The following is a 27072-nucleotide window of genomic DNA, read 5'->3' as shown; positions in this document are numbered from 1 at the left end:
ATTTAATAGTACATTTCATCTTACCCTAATATATCCAAATATTATTTCAACATGTAATTAACATGAAAATTCTAAATGAGGTATTTTTCATTGCCTTTTTTTCATACTAAGTCCTTGAAATCAAGTGATTATTTTACACTTTCAGTCCATCTCAATTCAGACTAGCCACATTCTGAATTCTCAGTAGCTGCATACGGCTGCTGGCTTGGACAGTGCGGCTCTGTGACACTTCCTGGCAAGGGGTGGGATCGGCATACTGCGCCCCAACTTCTTCCCTCCATCACTGAGACCACAACTGGCTGATGTCCTCTGTTCTCGTTGCCTTTCAGGGAGTTTAATCTTTATATAGCCTACAACTATCCCTTTCTTCTTTTACCATACTAATAAGCTACTTCTGTTTTAAACATGTTCGGGAAAGTTAATCTTCACAAATACATACCTTTGAGTCTTGTTTCCAAATATCCTTCCATATTGGTTTTTGGATTGTATATGCAAAATCATTTGAAAGCAGCATACCTAGGGGGCTTAGCAGTTGGAGGGAGGCATGACAAGCAGCTCATCCATTGCAGATGTTTCTCACTGGAATAGCACTGATGGCAGAGACAGAGGAAAACTGGAACCACCACAGACTGAGAGCACTTAAGTGAGATGCCACTACAGCCCCAAATGGATTTCTTTTTCTTTTTCTTTTTTTTTTTTTTTTTGAGACAGAGTCTCACTCTGTTGCTTGGGCTAGAGTGCTGTGGCGTCAGCCTAGCTCACAGCAACCTCAAATTCCTGGGCTCAAGTGATCCTCCTGCCTCAGCTTCCCGAGTAGCTGGGACTAGAGGCATGCGCCACCATACGCGGCTAATTTTTTCTATATATTTTTAGTTGGCCAATTCATTTCTTTCTATTTTTAGTAGAGACGGGTTCTCCCTCTTGGCTCAGGCTGGTTTTGAACTCCTGACCTTGAGCGATCCGCCCGCCTCGGCCTCCCAGAGTGCTGCTAGGATTATAGGTGTGAGCCACCGTGCCCGGCCCCAAACAGATTTCTTAAACTGAAAACAAAATGAGCTTTTTCAAAGCAAACATGGAGTGGATGAGTTGAAGGAAATCCAAGTGGAGGAAATACTGCCTAACACAGTGGAAAACCACAAAGTGTAAATCATGAGGGAAAAGCTAAGAGACTTGGAGAACAGATTCAGGAGGCCTCATATTTGAACAATAGAAACAGCAGAAGGAGAAAAGGGAGAAGAGGCAACAAGGAAACAGCTGTGAGTAGAAAGTTTTCTTGAATGAAGGAGGACTTGCGTGTGGAAGGATCCACGCTCTGGGTCACACCAAGGACTGATGGAGAAGACAACGCATTGAGACATACACGGATTCTGGTAAAATTTCTAACTTCTAAAGAGGAAGACTAAAACATTCTAGAGTTGCCGTATCATACGAGGGCCGTTCTGGAAAGTATCCAGCCATGTAACCCCTCTCTTAACAATGGCTGGATACTTTCCGGACAGCCCTTGGTGTTATTTTTAAAATGTCGAGTTTTCAACAAAACTTTATAGGACACACAGAGAAATAGCAAAGTGTGACCCATACACACGAAAAGAAAGCAGTTGATAAAAACTGTGTTTTAGGATGCCAAATGTTGCATGTATTAGACAAATACTTTAAATTAGTTGTTATAAATATGTTTAAAAATTCCAGATGAAAGAAAAAGCAACTGACAATGGGAAAACAATCATACTGATAAAAATTCTAGGAAATGGTGGAATAATATATATATGTATATATATTCTGACCTTTACTTTTTTTTTATCCGTATGGAATTATTTTGGATGCATTGATTGAGAAGGGATCTGTGTTTACCCATTTTTCTCTTTATTTACCTATTGTGCTGAAGAATTTATTGAATAATCCACCACTTTCCTGTTGATATGAAAGACTTTATCCAGTGTTAAATATAAACATGCATATACATATAGGCCTGACTTAAAACTTATTTTATTATAAAATATATGCAAAAGAATTTATATAACCTAATGTGTGGAGGAAGATGCCATATGCATTTGTGTAGTGCCCCAAATTGCACAACCACACAGGAGATGGCCCAGGAATAATGGCGTAATGAACATCTCTGTACCCACCTTGGAGCTTATGAGATGGAACGTTATCAATACCCCTGAAGCTTCTTGTGTGTCCCCTTCTTATTGATTTCTCCTCTGCTTATACGTAACCACAGCAAAAAGTAAATTTTGTGTTTATAGTTCCTTTACTTGTATTTACAATTTAGCCATTTGAGTGAGTATCCCTAAATAATATATTATTTGATGTTATCCTTTTATTGGATTTTATACAAATGAAGTCATATCATGTTTGTTCTGCTCAGCATTAGTGGTTTTAAACTTCATCTCTATTGACATGTGAAGCTGACTTTATTCATTTTTATGACTTTGTTGTATTCGAGTGTCTAAATATGCCACAATTTATCAATCCATTCTACTGTTGATGGTATCCTTTAGTACAATGTTAGATTTATTTTGCTTATATTTTATTTAGATATTCTACATTCATTTAAGAGTGATATTGATATGTGGTTTTCTTTCTTTTATTATTATTATCAGGTTTTATTATCAAGATCATAATAATCTCATAAAATGAGTTATTGGGTGTTCCTTTCTTTGTATTATCCTTTGAAGGAGTGTTGTTAAGATTGGAATGATTGATACTTTGACTGTTTTGTAGAGTTCACCTCTAAAACCTTGTTTTCTTCATGAGAAGAATGTTAAATATTGATTCTATTTCTTTAATGGTTAAAGGACCATTGAGATTTTCCTTTTATTATGATTATTATTTTTTTGGAGTCAGTTTTGATTATTTACATGTTTTTTTCTAAAACTTTGCCATTTTTCCCAATATTTCAAATATATTGTGATGATTTTCTTGTTGACTTGAGACGTGTTATTTTGCCGTGGTTCATTGTCCTCTCAATCCTTATTGACGCATCATTTCTAGCCCGGAACATTCTAACAGCCTGATGGGTCTCTGTCCCTTGCGCCCTCCCATCCATTCTCCACGGCAGTAACGCCACTTCTCTGCTTAACGTCCCTCCAGTGCTCCCTCGGGACGAATGCTCTGCCTTCCAGAGCCCCTTAGGGGCGCAGCCTGTGTCTCTCCAACTTCTCTTCCCCTCACTCTCCCATACTCTGTGCTCCAGCTCTGCAGAGCTCTGTGTCCTTCATCCACCTGGCCCTGTTCCCTCCAGGCTCCTGTCTTCGCCAGTGCTGTTCTAGAAGGTCTGTTCCTATGTGCATCTCTCCACTTTCCTGACCAATTCCTATGTGTTCTTTACATCTCAGCGTGGTGCTCATCGCCTGTGTGATGCCTTCTGTGACGCTGACGCTCCTGTGCCCCCACAGCATTCCGTTCTGTCCTCTTGGACAGTGCTAACCACGTGGCTTCGTCATTGCCCGTGTGCTCCTCTGTTTCTCGGCCCAGCCCAGGCCCAGACCGCGAGCTCTCTGAGAGCACAGAGTGCTTTGCTCAGCCTCTGTTGGCCAGCACCAGACAATGCATGCTTCACAGTATGGGGCTTAAATTAAAAACCTGTTTTTGGAACTTTGCGATCACAACAGCCATAGTATCGCCTGTTTGTACAGCTTCTTACAGTTTAAATGACACTATCATTTGCATTGTTTTATGAAATAGTCACAACAGTTCTGGGAAGTATAAGGCTTATAGGTCCCTCTTACAAATGAGGAAACTGAGGCTTTGACAGCACAAATATGCCTTGTCAAAATACACAGGCTGCCTCCTCTCACTGGTGGGAGTAGAGGGAAAAAACAGGCTAAATTCAACCTTGACTCTTTTACCCTGAATTTATCCTTTATTCTACCTTTTCCTTTTATCATTGAGCTTAGTGTGGCTGTATCCAAGGGGCTATTGAGTCCGTGAGAAGGGTCACTATGCGGTTTTTCTCCCCCGGACTTGCTTTTGGTTTAAGAATATGTAATGACTCTCATGATCGTAGTTTTACCTTTGAATTGCTGGGTATTTTTCTGCTCAGGGGACTTCTCCTAAATTCACACCAACAATATAACTTTTGTAATTTAAAAACATTTCAGTAGAGAAGCAAAATTACTATACCTTCATCTTCCTGCCTGGTTTTCCTCCTGCCATGGGGAGTTTGGGAGCTTATCTAGCATGGTGTCCCATGTTGAGTGACGTGGGGAGTAAGACCTGAGGACATGAAGGGACATGCTGGGAGCCACATGGTTACTTTTGACCTCTGGGCTCCCTGCTGCAAGCCTAGCCCACCCTCCCCCCCCTTCTAGATTTGAGCAGCCATCACCAATTATCACAGGTGTCTAGCAGGTGTCTAGTGTCTCTAAGTTTGTCCATTTTATTGATGTGATTTTCCACGTATCCGGTATTATTGGCAAAACTAATCCAGTATTTATTCAGGACTTAAAACTAAGTGACATTTTCATGTCAAACAAATACGGAATGGTATGACAATGTTTTAAACATCCAGAAGAAAATTATTTATAATTCCATATATTATTAAGAAATAAAATTATGCCTTAAAGTATAACAACTTAAAGCCATAAACCTGTGTCACACTGCCTGGATCGAAGACTATAGTTTGCAATCTTTCCTCTTTTTGTGGTAAGAAAAGGTAGTATGTTTGTAGCAATTTTTTTTCCTGATGATTTATGGCTCCAATATGGCTTTGTTCCCGTTGTATTGCAGGGGTTGCTGTTAGCATCTTAATTTTATAAAAATATTACCTTTTGTTTTTAAGAACTCTTTAATATTTTATGATAGCCCCTAAGGCTTTTTTGTAGTGTGTGGAAATGAGAGTGATGCCATTTTACATGGAGCAAAGATGCCCTGACTCTAAATCAGTATCTTCCCACCGTCTTGCTTGTTTAAGAATTCTGAAAAGTATGAGCATCCTAACAGCAAATCTGGCAGCTCCCCTGATATGTGTGTGCACTGAACACTTCCTGCCCTGCAAAGCTTAGAAAAACAAACCGGCTTATGATGAATATAAATGTTTTTCGGGGTATGTGCAAACAGCACATTTCTGTCTTTTTCTTCTCTTGGAAGGCTGCATTTTGAAAGCCTGCATGATTTCAGCCACACAGACGAACTGTTTCCTGACAGAAATAAAGCTGTAGGGTGAGAAAGACCTTGAATAAACATGAATATGTCCCCGATGTGTTTCTGGATTTTGTCAGGTTGGGTAGTGTCTCATTGCCAAATTGGGAAGAGCTGGGGATACTTTTTTTTCTTTTTTCTTTTTTTTCTTTTTGCTACTGAAATAACACAAAATCCTGCCTATACACAGATTTGTCTGATACTCAGTAATGGTCTCCAAGGTTGGCAATGAACACCATGCCCGCATAATGAATCAGTTGTCAACTAACACGTGTTCTTTGCATAGACATGTGCCCTTGTGTTACAAGGGCATGGGCAGTGTCAGGCTGTGGCTCATCTGGCAGAAGCATGGCCAGAAGAACAGCCAGGCATGGCTGGATGGCGCAGGCCCCCCTTCGTCCAGGAGGCAGGAGGTGCTGGGGTAGCAGGTGCACCTGGGCCTGGGGGGCTGGAGTTGGAGGCTGTGGAGGCAGAGAGGTACCTGAGGCCAAGGAGGAAAGGCTCACCTTGCTGCTGTGGGTGGAGGCAGATGCACTCCAGACCCTACAAATCCAAGCCAGGCTCCTAGAGAGTGTAGACATTTGGGAACCTCCAAGGGAGATGGCAAGATCTAACTTTTCAGTTTGGAAAATCAGAAAAGAAAGTGATTCCCTGAGGAACCCAGACCTACCTTGGCCTGCCCTGGCCACTCTGTTTAAAGCTGCAGTTTATCCCCTACCCCGGGCACTTCCAACCTCCTTCCCCATCTTACAGGGTACAGTTTTCTTCTCTCTTATGTTCACCTTCTGCTTCCCCGAGTTGGGATATAAGCTCCTTGGGAAGAGCGATTCTTGTTTTGTTGACTGCTGAAATCTCATAGTAGGTGCTTCATAAACATATCCTAACGTTGGTGACCGAAGAGACCCTGTGCACCCCAAGAATTACTTGGACACTCCGTGCTTTTTGGATTCTTCCCCTCCACCACCACTTTTGACAAAATAAACATCTCGTTTGTACTTAATTTACAAGGCAAAGATGTCGTTTCTCTGCCTGAGAGATGATGATGAGTGTTAGTGGTAAAGAGGTTGTGGGGAAAGACGTATTTCACTTTAGGACCAAAGTGCAGATTCCAGGGCCCAGGTGGGGCCCTGCGAGACTGTCGTCCCTGAGCACGGGGTTCCTGTCAGGGAGGGCGGTGGTGCTTGCGGGGGAACGACACACAGGGATCCGCACGCGCGTTCCTACGTCATCACGCACGGCACTTCCTCCCAGCCACTGGAGCGACGCACGCCGGGTGTTGTCCTCCTCCCTCCTCAGCGTGGGGAGGCGTGTGTCCGCGTGTGGCGTGTGTGAGGGCCGTGTGGGAGCTTCCCTCGCCGTGGTGACAGACCGCGACACGGAGAGAGACTAGAAGAGCGCGCGGTAGGAAATGCACAGTTTATTAAGATTTGAGGTGAACGCCTCGTGTTTTCCCTTAGCAGTGGAGCTCTGTTCATGGAAGACCGCTCAGTTTTCCCTGAGGTGCTCTGAGGCAGACTTATTTCCGTGTGGCATTTGCTGACTGAGCCTGTTTCCAATGGGTCAGCTTCCTTCGAGGCCTTGAAGAGTGGCCTCGTAGGTAGAGTCTGGGCGGCTCGGGGGCAGGAGGACCGCACCGTGTGCCTTGGCAGGGAGCGGCCTTTCGGCCGGGTCGCGGCGACGGCGGGTTTTAACAGCCGGAGCGCGACGCCGGGCGCGGGCGTCTGTGGTGGCGGGACGTCCCGGCTCTGTGCGCGGACAGGGCACCCCGGGGCGGTTTTTCTAGGAAAGAAATGAATGACTAAGGTCTTCCGGGCCCTGCCTGCCGCGCTGATGAAGGCCGGCTGCGCCGCGGTGTGTGAGGTGTGAGTAGTACGTGTGGGGAGGCGTGCGTATGTGTGTAGTGTGTGCGATGTGTATGGTATGTGTGTGGGGCATGTGTGGTGTGTGTATGTGAGTGCGGGGGCATGTCTGGTGTTGTGGTATGTGTGAGGTGTATTTCTGTATCGTGTGTGGTGTTTGGGTGTGGTGTGTATATGGTAGCTATGAGGTGTGTGTGGTGTGTATTTGTGTGTGTGATGTGTGGTGTGTGGGGGGGTGTGCGTGTGTGGTATGGTGTGTGTATATGTGTGCTGTGGGATGTGTGAGATGTGTGGTGTGTATTTGTGTGTGTGATGTGTGGTGTGTGTGGGGGTATGCGTGTGTGGTATGGTGTGTGTATGTGTGGTGTGGGATGTGTGAGGTGTGTGGTGTGTATTTGTGTGGAGTGTGTGGCGTATGTGTGATGTGTGCTGTGTGTGTGGGTGTGTGTGCTGTGTGGGTGTGGTGTGTATGTGTGTGTGGTGTGTATGTGTGGTATGTGGGTGTAGGTGTGTGGTGTGTGTTTGTGTGGTGTGTGTATGTGTGGTGTGTGTGGTGCATATATGTGATGTGTGGTGTGTGTGATGTGTGGTGTGTGTCTGAGGTGTGTGTGGTGTGTGGTGTCTATGGTATGTGGTGTGTATGTGTGTGGTGTGTGTGTGTGGTATATGTGTGGGTTTTGTGTGTGTTGTGTGTTGTATGTGGTGTGTATGTGCGGGTGCTTGTGTGTGTGCGGTGTGTGGTGTGTGTATGTGGTGTGTGTGCAGGTGCTTGTCTGTGTGTGCGGTGTGTGGTGTGTGTATGTGTGTAGTGTGTATTTGTGTGATATGTGTATGTGGTGTGTGTGGCATGTGGTGTGTATGTGTGGGTGCTTGTGTGTGTGTGTGTGTGCGGTGTGTGGTATGTGTGTGTAGTGTGTGGTGTGTACGTGGCAGGGGAAGGGGATCAGGGGAAAGGGAAAAAGAGGGAGAGAAAATTTGAGAGAATGCATATTTAGTGACAGAAGAATGCGTGGTGCTGTGAATGAAATTTATGAGATACAAATTCCGGTTTAAAGAGTCTTAATGTGATATATTTAAATTCAAGGAGAAGGAGCTTGCTTTTCAGTGTAAAAAGCCCATTCTGAATAGGGGCACCCACAAGACTCCCCCCACCTTGCTTCTGTGGGAGGGATGGAGGAGGGTCTGCTGCTCATGTTTCTTTTGCGAATATGGCCCATAGTGAAGTAGAAGTTTGAAACTAGATGGTGTTTTGTCTGAGGTGTATTCAGACATTGTTCAAATGTTAGATCTTTCAACCAAACAGTATCAGAAGTACATATAATTAATTGATGGCAAATAGAGAAAAGAATATTCTCTAGAAATAATTTTTGAAAATTCAGAAAAAATGTGAAAACTACTTTTCTTTTAGTGCACCCTTCCAACTCTGCCAAAGTAAATGCATTTTATATTTCATCAGGAAGTTTTCAGACACCTAAGACTGAAAAGTCTGGGAATGACGAAATCCTACTTGAAAAACCAATAAGAAACCATTTCTTTTTTAACGTTTATTTCAGATTCAGGAAACAAAATGCACATCGTGGTTTTTAGAAGAAAAATGTGCTTGGTACACTGAGTTTAAGTATTAATAATATTGGTTAACTGCAGATTTGAAGCATCTGACGAGTTATTATTTGAGTCCCTAGGGGCTGACATGGAAACTTTGCAAATGAAGAACTATAATGGGTAAATTCACTGTCAGACTGGAGATAGGTAATGGGCCTCAGCCCTTTCCTGCTCAGTGTTCGTAGTGGTGACAGGGTGCAGGTGGAGAGCATGCCGCTCCAATCTGGGCTGACACAGTGCAGGCAGAGAGCAACACATAGACTGGAAGGTGGAGTCAGGACCCAAACCAGTGCTGATGGGCTGAACTGATGGAACACATCTGAAGAGAAAGTGAATGACAGGAAATCACGTGGTCCAGCTCTCAGTCTGGAGTGTAGTGACACAGCTTAACAGCTGCATGTGGGAGGAGGACTTGGGGTCTTCACTGACCACAGTTATGCAATCAGCGAATTTCTGTGTTTGACTGTGCTCGTGCTCCAGAGAGAGATGAGTGTCCCTCCCACCTGTTGGGCTCAGCTGAGGCCAAGGGAAGTGTTCAGAACGGCTTGATGAGTGTCAGTGGGAGTCACACTGTGTGTGTCTTAACTAGTGACTGCTTGACTTTTAAGACACACTGGGCCCTGTTAGCCAATATAGAAATATCCACTTCTTCCCTGCTTCTCTCCCTTCCTGTTACACCAGGCTGAGAAATAGAAGGAAACAAAAAAACTAAGCACCTTTTCCTGCTTTTTACTCTTCATTCAATGGAACACTCTAACCCCAACTGTGGAGGTTTCCCCCCACTCTAAATAATTCTCCAGTGGACACCAGCTGGTGTCCCCTAATTCAATCCAGTTCTCACACTGTCTACCTGGAGACAGCATCAGATCCCACAGATTAAGGGCCTAGCTCACAGGACTGCACCCCACTTCAGACGCTGATGGCAAGTAACAGGTTGTCATCTATTAATATATTTCTGTTATATATAAATCGAAGTCTTCTTTGGGTTCAATCAATTTGCTAGAGATGCTTGTAGAACTCAGGGGAACACCTTACTTACATTTGTCAATTTGTTAATAAATGCTACAACAAAGGATGCAGATGAATGGACACATGAAGAGATGCACAAGGCAAGGTCTGGAAGGTCCCAAGGGCAGGATTTGGGGTATGTCACCCTCCAGGCACACAGACATGTTCACCAACCTAGTCCCTGTACCCAATCCCTCTGGGTTTACAGGAAGGCTTCATCACCTCGGCATCATTGGCTGTTGGCATCAGCTCCATCTCTGTCCCTCTCCTCTCCCTGGGTGTTGGGGGACTGATAGTTCCAGCCAACTAGTCACATAGTTCCAACTAGTCACATAGTTGGTTGTCCTGGCAACTAGTTCCCACCAAGAGTCACTGCACTAGAATAAAAGATGCTTCCATCACCCAGGAAATTCTAAGGAATTTAGGAGCTGTGTCAGATGCTCCTGTCTCTCAGAAAGTTACAACGCCTTAAGTAGCTCTATGTCAGGAACTGTGGTCAAAGACCACCTATCGATACAAAAGATTCTCCGAGTGCCCCTGTTGCCCAGGAAATTACAAGGGTTTTGGAAGCTCTCTGTCAGGAGCCTTGGTCAGATACCAAATACACATTCTTATTATATCGCAGTATCACAATCAGCCAACCCTTTTTCCCAGTCCTTGTAGTTATTCATTCTTGATTCTTTTTTTTTATTTATTTATTTATTTATTTATTTATTTTTTACAAAACTGCTTGGCACAGATGCAAGAGGACAGTACAAGCTGCTACCATCAACTGAACCAAGCACCAGCAGCCCCTTCCCTAGTGCTTTGTATTCCTAGAGGATTCGGAAACACTACCCCTTTGACAAGGTGCACAGAATGAATCAACTATCAGGTGTTGTCCTTTATTCTTCCTATTACTAATTTTTAAAACTGACGTATGAAGGCTGCTGCTGCTAAGGGCACCTTCTACCTTCCCACTGTCCCTCCCAGACCCCTGATGTCCAAAAGTGAGGATTAGAAAGTGCTCAGCCTGCTCTCCCGAGGACTGAGTGGTGCTGCGTAAACCCGGCTGACCAGCATGTTGGCCAGGAAGCCCTCCTGCCTTCTGCACCCACATGGCCACGCTCTCCCAGAGCTACTATCCAGGCACTAATAGATCGAGGTCCACAAAATGAGAGCAAGGGGAAGCAGCACAAAGCCCTGCGCTGGAGCATTGCTAAGTGTCGGACTAATAATCATTCAGACGTCCACAGGTCAGAACGCTGAGCGTAGACATAGCCTCTCTTCTCTCCGCCACCTAATGACACAAATGCAGCACAGCAGCCACATCTGCAACGCCTCTAGGGGCAGCACATTCTTGATTCTTTACAGGGTGTAGATCGAGGCCTAGAACACTGAAGTCTTGTCCTTGTGTAGGCATACCACATTTATTTCCTCCTGTGAAGTCAAAGCCTTCATTTAGCAGGAGGGGGATGTGGAGACACACCTGTATCCCTTAGTCTTGATCCATAGTCCCCGGAGGTGCTGTCTGGATTCCTCCCAACACCATCCCTGTTGACTCAACAGCTGTGGACAGTGGCTGGTGGAGGAGATGCATTTTGGCAGCTTCTCTCCTAGACCCTGGCTCTGTCCCCTGGGAAGATCACACACTTCCCTCCCTGGCCTCCCTCCTCTGCCTCCCCTCCAGCTCCTGCCACTGAAGGGCCCTGACCTCCTTGGTCACCTCTCCTGCGAGGAACTGCATGCCACCAAGGAAGGCAGCTCGCATCTGGGTGGAATGTCAAACTTATGTGTGGTATGATGCTTTCTGAAGCCGCGAGTGAACTCAGCCATTCCTCCTACGGGGAGGCCCAATTTTTGCAAGAATCTTACCCACTGAGGAAGGGAAGGAAATGGAATGAAACAGAAGTGAAGTTTCGCTTTGCAGCTGGGGGTTTGTGTGTGAATTATCTGACCTCCATGTCTTGGTTTCCTCATGTGTGAAATGAGGCTGATGGTACCTGCCTGACAGGGCATTTGTGAGGACAAAATGAGGCAATTTGCACAAATCCTAGCTCAAAAACTTGAATTTCCTTTTTCCCCATATTTTTCTTCAAAGGGCCTCTGTTGAATCTGTTGTGTCTGACTATTACAGGTGCTACCGGGGAAATTCCTGCCTTAGGAGGAGGGTTAGGATTGGACTGTCTCTAAAGTTCATTCTAACTCTGCAATTCCACAGCTCAGATATTTGTTCCTTCCTAGATCCCACCCTGGTCAGAATCTAGACTGCAGCTTAGTTGTGTGTGTCTTGTGGGTGGAGGGAGGAGGTGGGAGGATGCCAGGGGAAGGTGCTATTGTCCAGGGTGCCTCAGCTGGAGAGCAGTGGCCACTTCAGACTAGTTTGGTATTTGTAAACCTGTGAATTGGCTAGATTCCCACAGATCCCTGTTGCTTTGGGAGAGAGTGAGCTCCCTGTCACTGAAGGTATTCATGAAGGGGCTGTAGGGCATCTTACAGGATTGATGAAGGAGACAGGCTAGGAGGGTTCCTTCTGGTGCTGGGCTTTCATAATCATGGGGTGCCACAGTGCAGCTCTTCAAAACTTCAGACAAACCCAGTGGCACACGGTGATCTTGCTGCCTCCTCCATACTATAGAGGGAAAGGACTTGGATTGCACCCAGGCTGTGGATTCAACTCCTGAATGGTTAAAAATTTACTTGGGAGTAAGGATTTCGATGAAAAGCGGTAAATGTAAAATCTTCATTGTTTAACACAATGAGGAGTGTGATGTGGGTGTGGAGAGAATCTGGTCTAACCCAGGGACTAGTAACCCTGAACTCCCACAGGGGAATTGGGGTTACCCAGGAAGCAGGTCTTCACTGCACGGCTCAGGTGGTGTGACCCACCAGTCTTTTGTTTCGCACCTGCCATGCACCAGACACTGTAGCAGGCACCTACTGTGAGGGCTGCAAACCTGGTGGATTCACTGTCCTTAGCCTTAAGGAGCATCCTCCAAAATGGACCTTGGCAGAGAGAGAAGCCTGGAATAGGCAAACATACCATTTTACCTAATCTGAATTTAAGCAGAGAAAAAAACTCATTGGAGCTTATGAAATGTCTGTGGTTGTTCTTAATAGTACAGAAACACAATGAGCGAATACTCTGGTTACAGAGAAGTGTTATGGTGTTACAAAAAGAGACTTCAAAAGGTTGTGTCCATACCAAGATTAGGTCTGTTATGCCACAAAAGGCCATTGTTGGGAGGGAATGCAGGCAGCATGCTCTTCTGCAGTCATGCAGTTGCAGAGGGGCCCAGGAAAGAGTCAGCTACGGGGTAAGAAACAGAGGAAAGGGGGGTGACAGGGACAAATGGACGACTTGGGACCAGGCGTCTCTGGGACCCAGTAGAAGGGGAACCCAAGGAGTATGCACAGGGGAGATGGAGGCCCAGTGCCAGGGTTAGCAAAGGAACATGATCTGATGTGAACTGACATGGATGAAGTCCTCAAACCTTCTGTGTGCAATCCGGAGCTCGTCCCTCCTCCTTCTCAAGGGCTTTACTCCTGTAGTTCTCTCTCCTGACCCCTCCATTGCTCTCTCTTTTACTCCTGGATTATTCCAGTAACCAAACAGACGAGCTCCAGTATCTCCTATCTTTAAAAAAAAACCACCTGCAATCCCATGTCCCCCCCTAGCTGTTGCCCCAGTCCAAGTATCCCTTCATGGTCTCTATTTCCTCTTCTCCCAGTCACTCCCCAAATCAATGCCCTGAAACTACCCTTGCCAAGGTCAGCAGTGACCTCCTTGTTGCCAGATTCAGTGGACACTTCTCCAGCATCATCTTCCTCAATCTCTTAGCAGCATTCGAGATAGTCAACTGTTCTCTTTGACGCTAAATCCTTTTATGACCCAGTATTTGGTTTTTTCTTTGTTCTCCTCTAATTGAGGACCATTTTTAGTTTCCTTTGCTTCCTCCTCTACTTATTTTCAAATTTTAGAATTGTTGAGGGTGCCAGACGAAGTTCTTTTGCCTGCCAAACCCTTTCTCTAGGGAGGAGTCTTTCTGGTATAACGGCTGTAGATATATGTGTGCACGTGTACATGTATGAAAATGTAAGTGAAGATTTCCAAACCTCTGTCTTAGCCTCAGACTTCCTTTCTGAGCTCCAGATTTGCCTATTGAGCAGCCAGGTCAAGCTCTCTGCATGACTATCTCATGGATATCCCAAACTTAATGAGACTCAAACAGAACTATTGACTCTACCTCTCTCTAATAAATCTATTCCTGCCTCAGGGCTACCATCCATCCATTGTGTTCCCTTACAGCCCATTGCTCAAGCCAATGCCCAGAAGTCCCCTTGATTTCTCCCTCTGTCTCCCTCATCTATGAGTCTTGTTGGTTCTCCTACTCCATCCACCTCTCTCCACTGCCATCATCCCAGCCCAAGGAGGCACCCCATTTCACCTGGATTCATATCAACAGCCTTCCAGCTAGTCTTTAAGATTCCATTTGCCTCCTGTTAGCCTGTTGTGCACAAAGCTGCCAGTGTGGTTTAAATACTCACTCACCAGTGGTTCTCCCACCCCTTGCTGTGTCCCACATGCCTGTGATCGTCCTGGATCTTCCTTCCTTTCTCCACTTCATGCCACTCTCCTACTTGTCTACACTGAGTCCAGCCACACTGACCCCCTTCCGCTTTAGGGCTTTGGTACTTGCTCTTCTTTTGCCAGGAATAGTCATCCTTGGCTGGTGCATAATTGGCTCCTTCTTGTGCTTTAGTTATTGTCTGAAATCTTAGCTTCTCAGGGGTGCCTTTGCTGACCATCTTTTCTAAAATGAAATAGCCTTTCTGGAACTTTATTCTTCTATCACCCTGTTTATTTCCTTTAGAGCACTTAAAACTTTAATTTTCTTGCTTATGTATTTGTTTACTTATTCTATTATGTATCCCCTGCCACTAGAATGTAACCTCCCCCAAAGTAGGAATCTGATATTTGTTGTTCCTTACTATATCCATAGCACTTAGAACCATGCCCGGCATGTAGTAGGTGCTCAATAAGTGTGTGTTGAATGCATGGTCAACTAAGTGACTCTGCCTGGGTCTTTGCCCATGGCTGCTAACAGGTTCCAGCCCTGACTCTAGGCCTGGCTCTGTGGAAATGAGAAGTCGCCTAAGTCTCAGATCTTTATGCATGTATAGAATAAAGTGTTTGGCTTTGATGACTTCTCCAAGGTCTCTTTGTGCATTTAAAATTATGAATGTATGAATTCTGAAGCCAATAGAGGCAATTAACAATAGTTGTGCTAAATCTCTCATGTAAATGGAGTTTAATAAGATAATCTTGAAATTATTTTAACAGTCTAGTGCTGTCTAGATTATCTAGTCTGGTGAAGTTATCTCTTCTTTGTTCCTTGACACAGTTATCCCGTGTTAACTTTGCTTTTTAAAATACGGCGTTCAAAGGGATATTCTTCTACCATAGCTCCTGTTGCAAGATGGGAATGAGTCCATGGGCGCAGCAGAGGTATTAGAGGACTACATTTATTTCCTGCTCCTCCTTAGAGTACCACCTGTGGCCTTTCCCCTAATTCTTACTCATTCCTTTGCAAGCAGGGGGAGTGAGGTTTCCAGCTGGGAGCTTAGTCCTTGATCCATGTTTTCTGGCTAGGTGGAACTGAGGGCTGGGGATTCTGCCTCCTTCATTGCTTTCCTCCTTGAACTCACCAAGGCAATGACCTGGGGAACACCCTGCACCTCAAACTTCCACTTGATGGGCTCTCGTGGGAGTAGGTGATAGCATGGTGGTAGCAAGTCTGTTAGACCATCACATCCAAGGCACACGCCCTTCTTCTTGGCTCCCCTCAGACCCCAACTATTAGAGTTTTAGTCTAAAAATTCAGATGCCAGGGTATGAGCTTTCCATGAACCAAACGAAGTCTTTCTGCCAAACCCATGTTTTTTTAACCTTGGATTTTTGTATAAACATAAAAAGCATGATAAGAAAAAAGTCTCAAAGGAAATATACCTAAACAATTAAAAGTAGTTATGACAGGTTGAGGAATTATGGGTGATTTTTAGTGTCTTGTGTACTTGTTTGTGTTTTCCAAAGTTTCTACAATGAACATGTATTTCTGTTGAAGTATGGCAAAAAATTTTTGTTTCCCACTCTTTTGCCAACAAAAAAGGAAGGAGGGAGGAAAGGAGGGAAGGGAGGAAGGAGGAAGGGAAGAAAGGAGGAAGGGAAGGAAGGAAGGAAATCTAAAAACAATAGATCTGCAACTACAAAACTTGAAGTTAACTGCCCTGTGGTTGAATTGCTGGAAGGTGGAGAGTGGAGGGAGTAGGGGGTAGGGAAAGGCAGATGTCAGGGAATGAGCCACGTGTGCCAGTTTGAGATGGGCCAGTGTGGTCACCTGGCCTAGCAGTGCCCCACACAGATGCCTGGTGGGCCTCACTTGGTCTTTGCTGAGAGAGGGAACTTGCCTTTCCTTTTCTTGGCACAACTTTTAGTGGGTTCATTCTCCTGGAATGTCCAGTTTGGACTTTGCCTGCCAGAGGGTCCTTTCCAGAGCCCTTTTTGTGACCAGGTGATCTTGCCTTTCAGACCGCAGCAGAGAAGTCTCCCGGAGCCTACTTCCTCCCCGAGTTCGCGCTCTCTCCTCAGGGAAGTTTTCTGGAGGACACAACAGGGGAGCAGTTCCTCACTTACCGCTATGACGACCAGGTAAGAACATCGTTTGATAACCTACCTTTGGCTTTGCCATTTGCCAGTGGGCAAGAAACATTGTCTCAACAGTACCTTCAAAATAATCATATTTTCCTCTTGGCAATGCTAGTACAGCAGGCCCTCGACATTCCTGAAGGATTCCAAGGCCTCTGAATCGCCCATGTTTGCTTGTGACGTCCTATAGGATGGGCAGTTCTTGCTCTGGTGGGAGCCTTTGCTTGAGAATCACTTTTTCTTATTTCTATCAGAAATATATGATGGATCTGTTCATTTTAGCTATCGCCAAATTTATCATTCAACTCTGAAATTATCCTAGAGCTCTGTTTCCTGAGTAAGCATTATTACATCTTTGCCCTCTTAGCTTTTAGTATTTTTTTTCTTTCTCCAAGCCCATTTTCAGAAAGGAACAAAGTATGTATGCCTCTGTATATGTGTGTGCAGGTGCGTGTGTGTACGTGCGTGTGTGCATGTGTATGTGTGTGTGTTAAAAACACTTCAGGAAGGCTAACTGGGGAATAAGGCCATGTATGACTGAGATGCAGAAGCCGGACACTCGACTCCCTTCCATGCTCAAGTCACATGGATGCCTTGATAGCAGTAAGATTATGTATCTTTTAAATCACTCACAACTTGTTGAAACAGAGAATGTCATTTTTGCCAAATGCAGATGTTTCTGGCTGCTAGAGCCTAAATTTACAGGGCAGTGGTGCAAACCCACTGGGTGGGATTTAAGACGACGTGGGGCTTTGGTGGGCCTGGCAGACTTTGGCATCTGCGTGGCCCAAGTGCAGATGAGAAGCTAGGTGAGGTCACTTTCTCATGACCCCAGATGGAGTGGAGGGAGGTGGCCAGTGACCGAGGCCAGCTGTGCTGTCTTCAGCTGTGTAGCCAAGGCCAGTGTGTTCTGGTTTGATTTAGGCAAGGCCTAGTTAAGGGAAAAGACGTTACTCAGAAGGAGCAGCTCCGAGAAGTTCATTCTGCCAACTTGGGTAGATCCAAGATATGACCGGGAGTGGGACCCAGATTTGGGGCTGGCACTAGGCAGAGTGCTGGAGATGGGCTGGGAGGAAGACAAAAGTCTTGTAGAACATCATCAGTGGAGAACAGGAGAACATAGAGGGCAGGTAGGAATGTATGTTGTCCAGTACGCTAAGCACCCTATATCACGGCTCAGGGGATGCACGACTTACTCTTGATCCTTGTGACTGATGCTCAGAGACTTGCTTCTGGTTGATTTAGCTCTGGAGCTGGGCCTGGGTGAGGGGCAGGGCTATGACCCACCAGAGCCCCGTCGGAAGGGTGCTACACACATCACTGGGGCAGGGGTGGGATGAGACCAATTTCTTATTGAAAATTTTAACATTTAATTGCTTTTTTAAGTTACTTGAACAGTGAGTGCATCAATAGTCATTGTAAGGAGCTGGGGTGGGGTTGAAGACAATCCTGTGTTCACATTTTGGAGCCCAAGCAAATTTATATTGTGGGCCTGGTTACAAATAGGTCCTAAAACATCATTAAGTTGCCTTCTGCCTCCCCTAGCCCCCACCATGGATTTTTAGAGGGTCTATAATTTATGGCTCCTTTTAATCCAGAAATCAATGATCCAACAGGTTTTCATATAAGAACTTCAGAGAAACTAATTGAGAAAGCCATAAAAGATTTTAAAAAAGGGTGTCTGGAAAATAACATGCTATGCATTTTATAATTAAAGAGTGGTTAATGCCTTTTCCAGGTTCCACAGATACATTGTATTTAATATAATAGCAATATAAAAGCTGGAAAAAGAGGTAAAGAAGCCTCCTTCATCTTTTCAAAAGGTTTAAAGCAGATCTTAAAAGCGTGTGGTATGCTGTGGAAATTTCATCCTAGGACACAGTGTTCCAGAAAGCCCTGTGAATAGCATATAAAACACTCTGTGCTTCCCCCACCATGTTTCTCTTTAAGGGAAAAAAATAATGTCAAACTATCAGAAGCCAATAATGGCACCTACTTTCCCCTACTGAGGGCAAGGAAAACCGACCCTTGGCCTGAACGAGGTGCGTCTCCTGAATGAACCCCAGAACTTAAGCAGTTACAAGGCTATTAGACCCATCACCCAAGCTGTGCTTCTCTTTCCTCTTAATGCTGAACTTGCAAACTACATCATAAGGTTGAGGAGCTTCTCAGGCACTGGGGAAAGGATAAAACCAATTAAATAGCATCGAACTTAAAAAAAATCCCCTTATCCTGCAGCACATGACAAAACATTAAGATCAGTTAGGAGCAAAGGCTCTAGAGGCAGACTACTTTGGGTTCAAACCCCAGTTTGGCCTTTGTATTTGTTGTGGGACTTTGGACAAATTCTTTTACTTCTCTGTCCCTCGTTTTTCTCATCTGAGAAATGGTGATATAGGTGGTATCTACCTTATAGAGGGTTTTTGAGGACTTGAAGGAGATAATTCTTGTAAGTCTCCCTGCACAGGGCCTGATCCATATAGACATTTTATTTAGCTATTGTTATTATTAATAATAACACAATAAATGCACACACTCAGTTCAGAAAATCTCAGATATGCTGAAGGAAAGGAAAAAGTTTATTCTCTATTTACATGATATTTTAAATTAATTTTTATTGAGATATACAGACAGTACAATGCACACATATCTGAAGTATAGAGCTTGATGAATTCTTAAATATTTTTACGCAAGTATAACTACCACCCAGATCAAGAAATTGAACATTTTCAGAATCTTAGAGGCTCTTTGTGCCCCTTTCCCATCAATGTTCCCCACCCAAGAAGTACCCACCACCCGGACTTCTATCAGCATAATACAGTGGTGTCGTCTGCTTTTTATTTTATTTTGATTTTAGAGAGATGGACTCATACAGCACGTACTTGTTTGTGTCTGGCTTCTTTCACACATCATTATGTCTGAGAGATTCAACCAAGTCACTGGATCCAACATTATATGGGGTTTAATGTCTAGCAGGCAGTTGTACTCTTTGGAACAAATTGTGTCATGTTGGAACAAATTGCAGCATACTGGGTGGCATGTGGCATTGCTCCTGCACAGAAATTCCCAGGTTGTCCTTAAATGGTTTTCAGAGCAGTCCCTCCAAAGATTCCATGCCTGGGGAAGTGGTGGGGGCAGTTGTCCAGGGTAGCCTTTGTGGTACCCTGGTAGCCACAGGCAGTCCACAGCCAGAATTGGGTGCAGGGTCTGTGTGAGTTGCTGGCAGGGCAGTACCTGTGCTGTAGATGGCGTGGGTACCTACCTGTGGAGTCTCCAGATATGTGCCAGGAGTGCTGTCCTGCTGTCATGGTGGCCTGGAACCAGAATGATGAGGTGTTTATGCAATTGAGGCTGCAGTCTGGTTTCTAAAGTTGTTGGGTCAGCTGTGGGTTCACTAGGATCTTCCTGCCTATAAAATACTCATTTGATAAAATGGGAAGCAAGTGGGTGGTGTATAGGTATTTGCTCTTTCAGACAAACCTCATAGGACTTTTAAAAGTATTTTTTCCTGGGCACATGAAGACCTTTAGGTCATTCTTCAAATGTCTCCTGGATTAGGTGCCTGGAAAACTAATAAACCCGAGACCAGCAAAGCACGGCTGTGACGTAGGCAGCGTTTAACGGGAGGCGTAAACACCGCACTATGGATCACATGGGGGCATGCACGGAGCAGCATCTAGTGAAGAAGGCAGTCTGAAGCCAACTGGGCAACAATGGTTGTTGTTTAGTGCAAACAGCAGTTAAGTGCAAACAGGGCTAGTCAGGCGGCCTTAGTCTTGCTTCCACCACTAACTAACTTGTAGTCTAAGAGAGTTATTTAACATCTTTGGACCTCATATTCTTTGTTTTAAAAAACAAAGTGACTGGATTGCATGATATGAACTCCTTCCATTCCAAAATAGTCTGTTTTTTGAAACTACGAATAGAATATTCCACATCGCAGAGCGTTAATTGGATCATTCTGATTATCAGGGCAGCCTTGCCAGCAATGCAGCAAATTATTACCTAGAGAATTATAGAATTTTACAGCTGGTGGAGATTTTGGCCCAAATGATACATTTGACAAGTCAAGAAAACAGATTTTGAATGTGCAAATGACTTAGTCAAGGACACCCAGATGGTTATTTGAAAAACTAAGGCCATTCCACTGCAAATCCCAGGCTCTCCTGCTCTAGGATATATCCAGCTGCTGCTTTCAGAAGATTCGCCTGGAATATTACCTTCTTTCCTGAGAACTCTGATTTCTCTGTTATAGTCAATAGAGTTTTAGAGACCTTAGCAGAGCACGGAGAATGATGTAACATTAATGGGTTGCTTTTATCAACTCATTCCTGGATCCTTCAGGAATTTAGAATTAGCTACACTGATAGCATCCATAGGCATATCCTCCCCAGTTTTTAACAGACATCACAATTATTCGAAGTCTGGGTGCAACATTTTAGCTGAAATTAAAATGTCACCAACTTCCCACTGGCTAAGCATGTTCTTAGAAAGAAAGTATTCTAGCACTTGGTTGCATGGGGCTTATGAGGCAGCTAGAATGTGCTTGTTTGGGATGACTGGCTGAGAAGGTTGTGGTTGAAAGAGTTATTAGCCAGACAGGCTCTCGGGTAGATTCCTTTGTCATTCCTCATTGTGGTTGTGGAGGTTTGTCCCACAGGGGACCTGGTTGTAGGCAAACAGCTGAGTGTTGGTTGGTCTAGGGAGCAGAGTCTTACATTCTACACTTTGTTCTTTTCGTTGCTGACTCAGGCAGGTTTTGGAGAGCTGTGCTGTCACTCTGCACCTAGGTCTCTTTCTGGGAAAAGAGGATGGTGAGGTTGTTTTCCATCTTTACCTTACTTCCACTCACTTAAGACGTAACCTTTGAGTTTTATCATGGACACTGGTTTAAAAATCTGTGATAGGCTTAGTGTGTCTCTGTTAGAGGTCATTTTTTTTAAAGTTAGGAAAACACTTGTTTTGTGCAAATATTCTTTTACTTATCTATTTATTTTTGGTCTCTGTTAGGCATAGGGGAAAGTGGAAGGTGTGTCATCTTGGGCCTGATGGATCTGCTGTCATCTGCTTCCTCCTCATGGGCAGCCACTGTGGGTTGAAGGAGTTGAGCATGAGCAGTAGGTAGCTTAGAAACCAGTGTCTCATGTATGCACATTATTTCTACAGTCCATGAATTGTCTTCATGTGTGTTTGTGTGAGTGCACTGTTGACCTTGCCACTTTTAGGCTACAATGCACCAAAAGGCAGGAAAAAGGTTAATAACTTGGATTCTAAGCATGGAGCACAAGGCTGGATCTTCAGTAAGGGTTGGGTTCTGATTTTCCTAAAATTAACCAAGGATAAATCCCGCTAATGTAAGCTTGGAGCCATTTCAAGGAGAGCCACCTCGATCTTATGTTGGTGAGGTTCTTTTACATCTGTTATGCCCCATCATCCCTTCCCCTCTGCAAACGTCTCACTCTTCTATAAACTCCAAGGAAGGAGATCCTGCCTAAGGTAGCATCTGTTTTGTCTCTCCCTGGCCACATTTAAGTGGATTTAAGATTTTTTTCAGATTTAAAATGCTTTTACCTATACTCTGATCTACCATTGCTTTCAGTGACCACTTGATTTTTAAATTCTTACTGTTTCCTGCTGCTTTCTCCTACTCACTTTTAACCCTTAAAATCTGACTTCTAGTATCTCCCCCAACTCCTCACCCCTGCCTTAAATAGGTGTTCTTTTAAGAATTTTGGTTAGTTTCTTAAAGTCACATCCAGATTCTGGTGTGAATCAGTCTATACTTATAAAAGTCTGTGTTGGTAAAATTCTGTGTTTGTAAAATCCTAAAAGGCCTTGTGATGTCATAGATGGAGTTATAGTTGCCTCTTTTCTTTCCTTTTTTGGAAGTCATTGACTACCTCTTCGTACGATTTCTTGTTTCAGAATGCCTCTCCAAATTGTATTTTCTATGCCATTTCTATTGCCAGAGAGGCCGAGGGCTGGATGTGTGGCCCTGGCAGGCACTGGGAATCATAGTATATCAGAGCTGAAAAGAAGTAGGGATTCTGGTTTTCAGGTGAGGACTCTGAGCCCCAGAAAGGAACAATGTCGCGTCCAAGATCACACAGCCAGGCAGTAGCAAATCCAAGTGCCTGTTCTTTGCCCTTAAGCTCAGTTAAGACATTTTTACATCTAATCTGTGGGTAGGACAAGTATGAGAGAAATGTTTGAATGAATTTTTAATACTAGTAATAATAATATATTAATAATGAAGTCTTTGTGTCGTCTTATTTCTAAACTTCTTTTAAATGTCTTTTTTCATATGCTATTATGACAAACCTAATTTTCCTTTTCTTTATTTAACTGTTGATTTATGCATTCTTTCTAAGGAAAAGAAATCTGTTTGCTATGAGTACATCTTTCTCAAAGTAACTTCTTCCGAACTCTTCATGAATATCTTGGCCAGGAACTTCATTGTGGTTAAACTGTTGGCAGGCCTCAGAAATATCACTTGATGTTTCCAAGTTATTTATGTAATAGTTTTTAGCTTGGAAAGTTTATACCAACTTCTGAAATTTCTGGTAAAGGCAGATGGACATAGCTCCTGGGTCTACAGGGGATTGTCATCTTCTTGACTGATCAAAATGAGCCACTTACATGTTCTTCACATAGGAGAGTTTCTGTGTTGTTTCTGGCCTGTGCATATAATGTTTTTAAGCAGCAAGCCATTGGAGTTTGAGTAGTTCATTCCTTTGTTAGTGAGTAATCTTGGTCAAATGTAGTTATGCTGCTTAAATATTCCAAAGATTTAGCGATCTAACAAGAAAGCAAGCTCATGGTCTGTTAGGGGAAGACAAGAACAAATTAATTGGAATAACGTGTGCTCCGTTCCTGGTTCAGACACATAGCAAATCCATGCACAGTGCACATGCAGCCATACGTGCCGTTCTTACCGGCTCTGGCACATGTGAACTCTGAATTTCACTATCATTGAGCTTTTCACAAACCAGTTGTTTCTCAAGCATGAAAGAATTACATCCGTCAGTAGAAGTTCAGTATCCAGCTTTTGAATTATACAGATATTTTCCTCTTTTAATGTTGTCTTCCTAGACTCATACTTGGGGCCCTATGTGATTTTAATCACTTTCCACCCCGTGGGTTAAATGGTGGGCACAGTGTGGGGAGGTTTCAGACAGATGCAAATGCAGCTCCCCCTAAAGGACCCTTCTGGTGATCTAGAATGCTGAGGGACAGGCACCATCCTGTCTGGGACCTTGCTGTACTCCCTGAGATCAGACCAGTCCCGACTCAAATCCTCAGTCTTCAAGTGCTTTCAGACTAGGATGTTTGGAGTAACTCAGCTCTGTCACGCACAATCCCTGGATGAAAGAGGGCACAGAGGCTTTTCTCCCCACTCTCTCCTGTCCAGCCATCCCTTTGTGCCTTGCTTTACACACTTCCTCCTGTTTTGCCCTGTGGTCATTGACCCCTCCCCAATGCTTTCCATCGTCCTCTCATCGTCAACAAACCCCATGTCCTGACTTCCCACTTCCCGCTTCAACTGAAAACCCCCTGCAGGCCTCACCGGGAAGGCTGCTCATACCTCATACCCTGGTGCCTCATACCCCAGCGGTCACACGGCTTGAGGCGGGAGGCTGACCTTGTCTGAGTCCCTACCGCTGCTTCCTGGCCGTTCCTCTCCTCTCCACCCTCCTCCTCCTCGGATGCTTGTGTCACCTGTCTAACTCACCGGTCTGAGCATACACCAAAGTCCTCATGACCTGATCATCACTTTACCTCTTTCTTCCAAAAGAGGAAGAGGGAGCATTCTGGGATTATGCACAACCCAAGCTTCAGTTCATCCTCATCTTTTCGGGATCTCTCCGGCTCCAGCACCTTCACCTGCATTCCACTCCAGCAACCGTTCCAAGTGTCCAGCCTGGACCTTGTCATTCTTCAAATGACTCTGCCTTAGAAATATTAAAGTCTGCAGCTTTTCTCAAATCTCTGGCTTCTCTCCTTCACATTCTCCTTCTCCTGTGCACACTTGTGTGACATGGCCTAATTTTTGACCTCAAAGGGACGTCTAAGTCTCTTATTCCTCAGTTTCTGCCAGGTGATCTTTCAGCTTCCAGCATCTCTAGGTCTCCTGCTTGTGTGGACTTTCAAATCAGTGTCATCCCTCCCCTTCTGTGCATAGTTTTCCAGGCACCAGCCTGTGGAGCCCTATATCTGGATCTCTACAACTTGTTGCTTTTTCCTGTCTTATACTCACATGGCCTTTTGAGCTCTGCCAGAGAAGACCACCCAGCCACGAAATACAGCCTCACATAGTGGGGACTCTCGACATCACCTTTGATCATCTTCAGTTCTTTGACCATGTTCGTCACTTCTTCCTACTAAGCAGTGTTGCTGCTACTGAATGTGTGTTTTCCTTAAATGAATGCCTGGCTGGGATTCTGTTGCGACCTGTCCTTCTCAGGTATTGCAAAGGCTGTGGGTTTTATTACTGTCTGATTTCTTGGGACAATACAGGGTTTGGGTCAGGAAACTAGACTTGCAGCCTAGTATAAGAATGGGAAGTAGTGGCTGGTGGAGTTCTGGGTGGAAGCATCTTATTTCTTTCTCTTGTCAAGGCATAAAACAATGATCAACAGCACTGCAAGGCAAAGGCAAGCTGAGTTGCTAGCCCGGCAAGAGAAAGCCCCACCAGGAAAGAAAAGACTGTGCTGATCCTCTCCAAGCTGAATTTGGAAGGGCTAGATGTAGAAGCAATAATGGAATTTATTCCCTATCCCAAGGGATTTGAGACATTATGTTTTGATTGGCTTATCTGGAAATATTTCTTTTTGTTTGGCCAATTCTGGCCTATATCACAAAAGTGCAGGCGTAGTTTGCAAAGAGGTTCCTGGCGGGCTAAGTCTCTGTGGGGCTTGGGTCTGTCAGTGGATGCTTTTGTCTGCTCATGCTTGGGGTTTTAACACTCGGGACCTTCCTAGGTCTGAAAGCGCATCTTGAGGGCTCTTAAAGGTGATGGGGAAAGCTGCTCTGCCACACGGGTGCCTGAGGCCAGGTATAGAAGTGTTTTGAAGGTAGCATGTTTTCTCTATGTTTAGAGACTTTTAATGTGAGTCTTATGTAAAACCTTTCTAGGGTGGCCAACTGTCCTGGTTTTCCTGGCACTGAGATAGTCCTGGTTTCCACCCTTCCTTCTAGCCTGGACTTCAGTATCCATTCTTGGGCTGGAGTTTTCCAATGAGACAAGTAGCCCTGAGGCCTGGGCACTGCTGTCTCTTGTGCTTGCTGGGACGTTCCTGGGGCACGTGGGGCACAGGTGTGTCCTGTTAGGGTGCTCCACTTGGGCACTTTCCGCATCGCTGTCCAGTGAGTTTCTAGGCGGGGTACCAATGGAGCTTTCATGTTTCCTTTGCCTTCACACAGTCCTTCTTCAGCTGTAGCCTTTGCAGAAATTGTCCTGTTTGCTTGGAACTCCCCTCTGCTTTTTATAGCCCATTCCTCTCCCCTGCCGTCTTGCCTAACCCTTGCTCATCCTTCAGCTCAGTTGTTACTTCATCAGGTAAATCTCTGATCCTTTCCCCACCTCCACTTCCACATCTAGGTGAGATTAGGTCTACTTGCTCGTTTTCTGTCTCCCCCTTTTTTTTCTTTGTTTCTTTGCTTACATTGCTTTCCTTCCTTCTTTCTTTTCTTCCTTTTGTCTTCCTTCCTTCCTTTTTAAAGCATCCTGAGATTTTTTTTTCTTATACCATTTCCCACCTCCTAACCCCTGTAACCTGCATGGGTGGCAGGAGGTGGGAATGAGGAGGGAGGCGGCAGGTGTGCTGAAACAGTGCAATGGGCCAGTTTGCATTCCTAGTGCTGATCTGGGTGACTAACTTATCCAAATATCAAACCCCGTGGGGATGCTGCATCCTGAACTGTTTCAAGAAAACACAGTCCAGGATGTGAGCTTTGGAGCAGTTTGTGTTGAGCCTCACAGCCCCAGGGTCTGTAGGGATAGCCTAGGACAGTGACTGATGGCTCTTAATATTGCCTCTTCCCAGAAACTGTTGCAATTACGTGCATCATTCTGCACATGCACACATGCATGACTACTTTGGTCAGCTTTCTGTTTCTAAGAGTTAGTACTACATGGCTGCATACATGACAACGTTTGAGTTATGTGGAAATTAATGTGTATAACATAACACACACCTGCCTTCCCAGAGCAGGGTTTAACTAATTGAGTACTTTCTTCATCATGTCTTCCTTTACCCACTTTGAGTTTCTCACATTAATCCTGTATCCTCTGCTCCCAACACAGTGATTGCTTCATCCTCTGTCTCTTTTACCAGGCTCTGGGACCCTCAGAAGCAGGGACAATGTCTTGTCATCATATTGCCCCAGATAGTATTCCATGGCCTGGCACAAAGTAAGTGTGCAATGAACCTGTTTGTTGAAGAGGTCCTTGTTTCTTCTTCTGAAGTAGCTCAACTCCAGACTGGCATCAGTGCCCCCACCCAGTGGGGCACTGGGTTACCTGTCTTCCCTTACACCCATTTCTCTTTGGAGCCTGTGCTCTGGCTGGACCTAATGCCATGGCTTTCTCCTTCTGATCTGTGCCTGTGCTATGGGTAGGCAGAGCTCTTCTTGACCATCTGCATTTCCTGCAATGCCCAGCTTAGGTGCCATTGCCTCTGGGTACGTCTTCAGTAATGTCTTTAGCCTAATGAGTTTTCTTCTTGCTTTTTGGGAGCATAGTTTCTCACCTTTGCTCTGGGCCCCAAGGCT

The 27072-nt window shown here is 44.7% G+C and overlaps 1 protein-coding gene and 1 non-coding gene across 3 annotated transcripts in view; one reads left to right on the top strand and one right to left on the bottom strand.

Moving 5' to 3' along the window:
- The window catches only part of ADAMTSL3 (ADAMTS like 3), a 283266-nt gene that overhangs the window by 25765 nt on the left and 230429 nt on the right, over window positions 1–27072 (top strand). For both annotated transcript variants that reach the window (XM_012751691.2, XM_076004699.1), the window contains exon 3: window positions 16183–16302. In XM_012751691.2, the coding sequence (XP_012607145.2) occupies window positions 16183–16302 (120 nt within the window). The remainder of the gene's footprint in view (window positions 1–16182; window positions 16303–27072) is intronic.
- Window positions 10816–10947, bottom strand: LOC142872227 (small nucleolar RNA SNORA17). Its single transcript, XR_012920442.1, has one exon. It is a non-coding gene; the product is annotated as a small nucleolar RNA SNORA17 (small nucleolar RNA).

Source organism: Microcebus murinus, chromosome 7, assembly GCF_040939455.1.
Source record: "Microcebus murinus isolate Inina chromosome 7, M.murinus_Inina_mat1.0, whole genome shotgun sequence".
Lineage (NCBI taxonomy): Eukaryota > Metazoa > Chordata > Mammalia > Primates > Cheirogaleidae > Microcebus > Microcebus murinus.
This window is presented reverse-complemented; position numbering and strand designations above follow the sequence as displayed.